Below are 9,721 nucleotides of genomic sequence, written 5' to 3' on the forward strand. Positions count from 1 at the left end.
CTGATATGAGTCTATTATCCCTAAGAAAAAATGAGCTAAACACTTCTGTCTGATCTAAGCTTAACACGTGCCAGATTCAACCAATAGTTTGGCTGTAATATCTTCAACTATCAACAAAACAAGATGTAATCACTATAATGCAGAAGAATCTGCAGGGTATAAAGTGCAACAGGAGCAATAATGCGACTGACTTGAATGTGAGAATGAAGATGTGAATGTAATATCTTTGCAATAACCTGTAGTGAATAAATTATTAAACGCCACCCATGTGCAATGAGTCCCTGGATAGTTTCCAGCATGGCTGCGGTTTCATGAAATGGACTTAATGAGGGTTTATGTTGCTGCATCATTTCAGGGATGGTTCTTAAGTTTTAATGCTACTAAAAAACAAAGAGTCAACAGTTTGCAAAGCTTTGTGCAACTGAAGTCAAACTGGACAAAGTTTTCAGTAAATGTTTGCTCAAAATGCTCAATCTGGCATGTGGAAAATGGGGAAAAAGGATGGGTTCATACAAAAATACAAACATGTTGACAAAAAGGCTTTATTTTTCTTATCAAATGCTATTCAAAACTGTATTAAACCTTTTTTTATTATCAGCTTATTTTTCCTTATTTTAGACAATGAAAAATACAATAAAGTCTCAAGGTGTGTTGAGGAGAATAGCAATAATTTAGGCGCAACTTCAGGTAAGAAACAAATGCCCTTCTTTAAAACATCTAAACTAGGAGTAAACAGATTCTTATTGTTGTCAACGATTCATGATTGTAAGAATTTTCAGAATTTGTTAGATAAAAACTTGGTGAAACCCCTAATGCATGAGTGAGAGCAAAACATCCGGCTTAATTACTATCGAACATCTAATTTCATTAATCTCAGCTTTCATGGCTTCACAGAAGCAAAGTGACACACTAAACTGATTGTTTTGTAATAGTCACCAGAAAGAAACCCAAGTACACAAATCAAATCCTTTGAGAACATATACACATGCTATTGTATACTGTATATATTACATATATTCTGATTGAAGTTGATGAAAGGCTCACTTCAAGAACCAACCATCAGAGAAATGACTTCATCAGTAAACACATGAAATCTTTGGCATTACAACGACAATTTGCATAGGACATAACCAAGTACAAAATATACATAACAAAAAGTACTTTAAAGTGCACACCTGCATTGACAAACCCTTCAATAATTAAATCTCTTTTTATCAGTCACTGCAAAATTATATAACACCCTTTATAGATCACAAATTAATACCACAGCAGGTGAGAACCTCTCGAAATGGACCTTGAGCAGAGAGGAATTTTTCGACATCTGTTGAGGGATCGATTCAACCAATAACTTACATCATAGCTGCCCTGTTCAGTTTCAGTACAGCAAAAGCATTTGGAGTCAAACTAAATGTGCTGTCATTGAGAATCCAACTGGCTGATGGTTCACCTGAGCAGCTTCCCATTCAGAGGGAAGTGAGGTTTGGACCACACCATCCCCGAGGGCTGGTGGATGGTGGAGTTGGCACCGCAGTCGATGTAGCGGTAAGCTTCCAGAGTGTTCTGTGCCGACCGCACCATGTAGGAGGTTTTCACAGAGGTCCTGGGGTGTATAAGACAAGCGGTCAGGTACATTTCATGTAGGAATCTGGAGGAAAACCCTACATTTAATCAGACTAAAATACCAGCTTCTTAAAATTTGAGGTATATTAGCAGCTAAACAAAGGTAAACCTGAGAAAACAGTTCAAGGTGCGGTCACATTTACTGATGCTTGGCAAAAGTACGAGGGCAAAATTGAGTCAGTTTATTAGGAATTTACATGATCAGGAGTTTCGTGTGAGGGCTAAAGACTTCCCCTTGACCTTTTTTGCCTCTTTTTGGCTTGTGTGTCCTCACATTTATGATTCACCTCCAACTTTCAATGTAGGACAACAGCAAAAGATAACATACAGGAAGCTAAAAAGTAGTGATGGGAAACTTACTGCATGAACACCACAATGTTGTGGACCTTAATGCTTGCCATGGTGCAAAAGGCACTGAGAAAACAGAGAAAATTGTTAAAAACAGAAGAGAAGACACAGATTCATGGGGATGAACTTGTTCATCCTAAAGGCCTGTTCACGCCAAGATTAAAAATTGTTCAATTTTAAAAACTGAACAGCTTCATCTCGGCTAGTCTTTTGGGAATTTGCCACTGGAGCCATATTGCACCAGAATGCTCACCACACACCAGCTTATTGGTGGAGAGGAGACAGAGTGTTAAAGCCTATTAGTAATTTTGGTGATCATTTGCAAAGATGAAGTTGACATTGCTGATTCTCATTGCTGATGATCATCTGCTCATATGGACGCGCCTAGAGAGATAATGCACATTTCATTCGGATTAGGCTACATAATCAGAGTAGCCTCTTTCTTTTCGTGTTTAATTACTTCATTTTCATTAAAGTAGATATTTCAAGCATTCTATAGATATATTTCTCATGTCTGCGAGGCAAGCAGCCTCTGAGTTTCGGTTCATTTAGCCTATGAGACGCGCTCCAGTTCACGCGCCAGTGATCGCGCCCGCGCCTCCATGTCATGATTTTATTGTCTGCTATATTTGCTTGTTATATATTAAATCCAAGCAATTGGTTGATGAAACATTGATTAAAATTAAGAAACAAATTTTAACAAAACGAAATTCACTTTAAAGAGAGGCTTTTTATAAAACAAAACTTAATGAAGTGTTTAAAATCATGTCTGACCCACTCCATGTCTCCTGATATATTTGCGCATCTTATGATGCATCTTACTCACGCTGTTCACTTTTCATAATCGAATAAATGGATTTAAAACATAACATAGGACTATTTAAACATAAATATGAAACTACGTTTTCTTTAATAGCTACCAACAGAAATTTCATGTCGTGAGCAAGAGCGGATCATGAGTCAGGAGTCGCATCAAGAATAATTTATTCTTAGACTTATATGTAATATTGGGGGCATTCAATTTATTTGGCATATTTTTATTTTTTTAAAGTAACGCAGTTACATTCCCTGGTAATTAGTTACTTTTATAATGATGTAACTCAGTTACTAACTCTGTTACTATTTGTGAGAAGTAATTAGTAACTATAACTAATTACTTTTTTAAAGTAACATGCCCAACACTGCACAGACCTACTATATACCGAGTACTCAGTTAACAAAAACTTACAAGCACGCTTTGGCAGAATTCCAATCGTAGCCATTATTTTTTGTATTTTTTTTGTATTTTGTTATTAGAGGAGAAAAACATACCAATGAAGGAACACAATGCAAACAAGAAGAGTTGTAGCATCATTCAGCAAAGGTAAGAAGAATGGAAGAATCTGTTTGCTTTCAATAAGCGAGATGGGCAGCCTTCGATTGTTCTGTAGTAAAGTGGCATATGCAAATACATGTGAATGACATGTTTGTTTGATGTATTTGTATTTCATATCGGTGCACCCGTGTCTGCTGCGTGAGGGATTGAGACGTGACAGGATGCTTGATAGCGTCAGAGATTGTAATTACAATGTGCTCAATGTTGTTTGTAAAAAGAGTTGAGAAACATTTGCTTATTAAAGGCGCTTGTGGCCTATATAACTTTTTGGTGACTGTTACGATGCAGTTGAAGAGAATTTACATCCAGAGTTAAATAGTTACTTAAAGTGCTTGTATACATTTTGTATACTGTATGAGTGTATGTTCATTGAGCATTATTATCTGACTGTAATGCTAATGTGTGACATATTGTATATCAGAGGATTGTGTAATGTGGGTTTATTGAACAAGAGAGTTTCACTTTGATATGAAAAAGTCACACGGCCAGTCATTTCAACACACTGAAACAAAAACAAATTTCCTATAGTATTAGTGACAGAAATAAAATACAATATGTCCAACAGAAAACAATGCCTCTTCTGTGTGTGCAACATATAGGTATAATAATAATACTATCTGCTAATACCATAACATTAAATCTGATCTGGTTTTCATTGGTGACATCATGTGTAAATTATATGCGCCCCGTGAGACTTGCACTTGGGCCATAGCGCGGCACACTGGGAAAAAAGGTTGAGAACCACTGCATTAAAGGTGCTAAATAGGATCTTTTCGTCGACTGAGAAACCAGACTGTTAGTGAGTTTTTGAAATGAGCGCATGCGTAAGAACAACCCCCCTCCTTCAGAGCTCATTTCAAGGGAACGCCTCCCAAAACTCGTGCACGAGTATTGAAACACAAATGTTTACAACCGGCATTCGCTGTGTCGTGTTAGTGGATTCATTATGTCGGACTCACCACAGGTAACCGATGATCGCGTAAACGATTGGCTGATGTTTTTAAGGGCCTACCTCATGCACAGATGATGTATATTAATATTATTCCTTTCAGTGCACCTAATAAATAGTCTTTTATCAGTTAGTAAAGACAGTTTCAAGTAATATTGCAAAAATGTGTAAAACAAAACATTGTATTTAGCACCTTTAAGAGAACCGATTTGATACTTACTAAACGTAAGAGAGAGTTCCTCCAATCTCCATGCTGACAGTGAAGTTGACCTGCATTTTAAAACATGTTACATACTGTACAACAGCACAACTACCATCCAATACTCAACAATCTGTGTCATTTCTTCCACTGAATGACTGCATCAACACTGAAGTTCAAAAGACTTTTATAACATTAAGAGATTTCCGTTTCAAATAAATGCTGTTCTACTGAACTTTCTATTCATCAAAGTATCAAATAAATAATAATTTAAAACATTTGAACGGTAGTGAACATTACAAAATGAAGTAGATTCATCATACCTGTCTCTGGCTGAGAGGCTGAATGTGGATGACATTGTCTAGCTGTTGAGATCCAATGACTGTCTTCATGTAGAGTACCTGACAGCTCACACTGTCCACCCTCACCGTGAAGAAATTAGAGTTGGTGAAGTTCAGGGAGCTCTGTTTAAAAAAAATAATATCACACACACACACAGTACAGTCAGTATTCAGAACAGACCAGAGCCAATTTTAGAGGTTCTTTAAATTATTTTTCTGATTCAAAGCAAAAAAATATGTTTTTGCCCTATAATGTTTTAATTGTCCAATTTCATATGAACAATTCTAGATTGGAGATGCATTGTGAACACTTTTTATCCAGTATATTACAAGAGCATTGATTCTGAAAGATTATAAATACAATCATTTCTGAACAGGGACACTGTTGATTAATTTTTTTTTTTAAATTCAATATCATTTAACCCATTGTAAAACATCAAGGAACATTAAATCACCGTCATGTTAATGAGCACTTTGCTGTTGTTACGGTCAAAGTGGACAGTCACAGAGCGAATGCCATCATCAACAACCAGCACAGGACGGGGAAACAGGAAGAATGCCACCAAAAATGATGCCAGAAGACACAAAATCACTGACAGCACCACATACGACTTCCTGCCAGGAGAAGAGTTGCAAAATCATGAATCTTTTTTTGAAAACTCTCATCATTTACTCACACTCACACCATCCCTGATGTAAATGACTGACTTTCTTCAGATAAAAACACAAGTGAAGATTTATAGGGAAATATTCCATCACTGAGTCCATATAAAGGAAAGTAAATGTGTGGCAATCGTTTGATGCTTGAAAAACACACACGGCGAGTGGTCATGAGGGTGATCCATATGACCCCACACGATGAATCATTAGCTACATTTCCATCAAAAATAGCACATTTAACTAATTGCCGCAAAATATCTGTAATAGAATGGAAGTCGCTGCAATCGAGAAAGCCACTCTTGCTCTGTTTTCTTCCATCATAAAATGACTCGCAATGAACGCAATGAACTCTGTCATTTTATCTTGCATTCGAATGCCTAGTGTTTTCGAATGCAATCACTTTTGGGAGGGAATAAAATAAAATAGGTGGGTGAAAAAATAGCTAATGTCTTCTGAAGTGAAACAATGGGTGTGTAAGAAAAATACTAATATATTTTAATTTCTTTTACCTATAAAACATTGCTAGATGCATTTACAAGTTCAGCTTGACATAAACAGTGACACGAAAGCACAAAGAAACGCTACTTCTCATGTAACCTTCACAATGCGCAATTGTTAAAAAAGTTTAAAGGTGCCCTAGATTGTTTTTTTACAAGATGTAATATAAGTCCTAGATGTCCCCTGAATGTGTCTGTGAAGTTTCAGCTCAACATACCCCATAGATTTTTTTTTATTAATTTTTTTAACAGCCCATTTTGGGGCATCATTAACTATACACTGATTTTTCAGCATGGCCCCTTTAAGAGATGCGTTCCCTCTGCTCCACGAGCTCTCGACTATACATTGCATAAACAAAGTTCACACAGCTAATATAACCCTCAAATGGATCTTTACAAGATGTTCGTCATGCATGCTGCATGCATGCTTCGAATTATGTGAGTACAGTATTTATTTAGATGGTTACGTTTGATTCTGTGTGAGTTTGAGGCTATGCTCTGTGGCTAACGTCTAATTCTACACTGTTGGAGAGATTTATAAAGAATGAAGATGTGTTTATGCATTATACAGACTGCACGTGTTTAAAAATGAAAATAGCAACGACTCTCGTCTCCGTGAATACAGTAAGAAACGATGGTAACTTTAACCACATTTAACAGTAATAGCAACATGCTAATGAAACATTTAGAAAGACAATTTACAAATATCACTAAAAATATCATGATATCATGGATCATGTCAGTTTTTATTGCTCCATCTGCCATTTTTCGCTGTTGTTCTTGCTTGCTTACCTAGTCTGTGCACAGATCCAGACGTTAATACTGGCTTTTTCTTGTCTAATGGTCGAATGGGCTGGCATTATGCAAATATTGGGGTCATACATATTAATGATTCTGACTGTTACATAACAGTCGGTGTTATGTTGAGATCCGAGTGTTTTCCGGAAGTCTTTTAAACAAATGAGATTTACATAAGAAGGAGGAAACAATGAAGTTTGAAACTCACTGTATGTCTTTTCCATGTACTGAACTCTTGTTATTCAAATATGCCGAGGTAAATTCAAATTCTGATTTTAGGGCACCTTTAAATTATTTATTAGTATTATAGTTTATATTATTATATTATAGTATTTTTCTTATAAACACCCATCACTTCACTTCAGAAAACATTGAATCAAGCACTGTGGTCGTTTATATTACCATCATGATCGCTGTGTGTGTTTTTCAAGCGCCAGCCGAGCAGCAATCATTCAGTGGCATTATATGGACTCACAGAGATGGATTATTATCCTAAAAATCTTTGTTTGCGTTTATCTGAAGAAAGTCATATACATCGGATGGCATGACGGTGATTAAATGATGAGAAAACTATCCCTTAATGCTTTAAAACAAGCATTATATTTTTAATTTAAACATATTTGTGGCTCATAAAGGCAAATATCAAACATCAAGGCAGTTTCCATAAAGAATGGACCGTGTGTGATAACTTACGTTCTCCGTGGCTGTAACCTTTGATCACTGTAGGGGATCAGAGCAACCAACTCATTCAACTGCCCTGAAAGAAAAGCCTGATTCAGTCAGAAAGTCAGATAACATGCAGTATCCTGCCAAAGTTCACACAGTCATCTCTAAAACCTCATGACCTCAATCAATAACTTACTTTTACAAAACAACCTACTATATAGGGCTCATTCCTTCTGGTCTTCAAGCTGAAATATGACCCGTTTTTGTGACATTCTCCCTTTATCACTCAATGTAAGATGGTATTTTGACGTCCATACCTGATGGGATGCGTCCAGACCCCTGGCAGGTAGGGCAAGTGATGCTGTCTCGGCCTGTGAACTCCACATACGGGAACTGGGCGATGTCCTCCTGTCTGTCCAGACCGTCCAGGGAGTCATCCACACCAATCAGAGCCTCCTTGTGATTGGCCCTGCTGTGACGCGGGACAGACAGCGAGCGGCCGTACCGGCACACAGATGCACCCATGAGAAGCCCAAACGAACTCCAGCCTGATACAAAGACCTGTAGACAGATGACCAGGAGTCAAGAACTGCACATTAAATAACACACACAAATTTTATATATATATATATATATATATATATATATATATATATATATATATATATATATATATATATACACACACACACACACACACACACACAAACACATACATGCATACTGCAGTTCAATCAGTTTGTCTGTTTAAACCCAGTCTACTATATATTTTGCTGACTGTAGCAACTTTACACAACTGTACACGTTGACATAACTACAGGCATGAATAAAACAACTGTAGTTGCGGTGAGTTTATGTTTGGAAACTTACATTTTTGATGACTTTGTTGGATTTCGAGATAAAGTTTATGCGACTGGAAAAGCATCGCTTACCGTTAAACTGTACAGACGCACAGATATCAGTGTTTTCCCTCCTGCGTTGTTGCTGTTGCTGCGGTTTGTTTCCGCTCAGTCCGCTGTCTGTCATTTGTTTGTGTTTTTTCTCATTCTCTGCTCTGAAGTCACTGAGATCTCTTTTGACTCTCCTGCCACCTGTCGCTCTGGAGATCAACTGTTTGTCAAAATAAGTCTCGGCTACTTATGAAATAAACGATGGGCAGTAGCGTCGCTGAAGTTAGCATAGAAAAAAGTAAATTAAAAAATGTAGCATAGCTATTAATTTAACTACATTACCTGAGTTCAGTCTGCTGTGTGAAAGAGTCTGAACCATTTAAGTTATTTATATTATAAATGTGCTTTTCACTACTGTGTATCATTGCAGGGAAAATATGTTTGTATTGAACATTGATAAAGCAACAGATTTTGTGTGAAAATAAATCATAAAAGTGGTCAATTTTTGTATAAACTCATAAATGTGTGGGGTAAAAGGCCCCCCAGCATGGGGTAAAAGGCACAAAGTATTCATACAAATACTTTAAGTAAAATAATATGTTTTTAATAATATCTAGTTTAATACTTGTTCAAAAGAATCACTTGTACAATCTTCTGTTTATTTTGATAAATAAAAGTATTCATTTGTGTTCAATAAATATACTGTCATTAAAATAGGCCTATGTTAATATAAAAATATATTTTAAAAATACAGAAACAAAATTACTTAAAAAAGTAAAGATTCTGAAAGCATTGAAGGAGATCCCATAATATTTAATATAGATTTACAGTAGTAACAATAAATTATATCTTATTATGAAATGATAATATAAAATCTTTTTAAATATGATTGTTTCCTTAAATATGGGTATTATCTCTAAGATGGATACCCAATTTGATATATAATATTTGCCATCTGAATACCATGTCATGTCAACAAATGGAAAAGTCAGCCAGCTATTCATTATCATGTTAATTATTGTGCCTTTTGCCCCAACAGCAGGGGTGCTTTTTACCCCAAATACCATACTTTTACATATTATTCCGTTATTGTAAAACTGTTGCTTGAATTAACTTGAATAAGACTGAAAATCATTAAGAAGACCTTTGTCTGAAAATACAAATATTCATTTAATAGATTCTCATTTGCTACTTAAATCAAACATCAAATATTAGATCAAACTACCTCAGAATCAACTTTGCGTTGCTTCTCGCGATCGCGTCAAGGATCAGTCAAATTTGCACGTGCATTTTGGAAAGCGGATATTTAGGAAAGTGCTGCGGCAAGTTTTTGTGCCATCTAGTGGTTTAGAGGAAAATAAAATCAAAGGCACCTGTA

General features: G+C 36.2%; 1 protein-coding gene across 1 annotated transcript; it reads right to left on the bottom strand.

The window, feature by feature from the left end:
- Positions 1-513: 513 nt before the first annotated feature.
- On the bottom strand, positions 514-8,513 carry tmem106c (transmembrane protein 106C). Its single transcript, XM_067370853.1, has 8 exons — positions 8,386-8,513; positions 7,771-8,014; positions 7,481-7,544; positions 5,288-5,447; positions 4,815-4,955; positions 4,513-4,562; positions 1,981-2,034; positions 514-1,600 (listed from the first exon to the last, which is right to left on the bottom strand). Exons 2-8 carry the CDS (start codon positions 7,976-7,978, stop codon positions 1,444-1,446), a joined length of 834 nt encoding a protein of 277 aa, XP_067226954.1. The 5' UTR covers positions 7,979-8,014; positions 8,386-8,513; the 3' UTR covers positions 514-1,443.
- Positions 8,514-9,721: the final 1,208 nt, after the last annotated feature.

This window comes from Chanodichthys erythropterus, chromosome 20 (assembly GCF_024489055.1).
Source record: "Chanodichthys erythropterus isolate Z2021 chromosome 20, ASM2448905v1, whole genome shotgun sequence".
Taxonomy (NCBI): Eukaryota; Metazoa; Chordata; class Actinopteri; order Cypriniformes; family Xenocyprididae; genus Chanodichthys; species Chanodichthys erythropterus.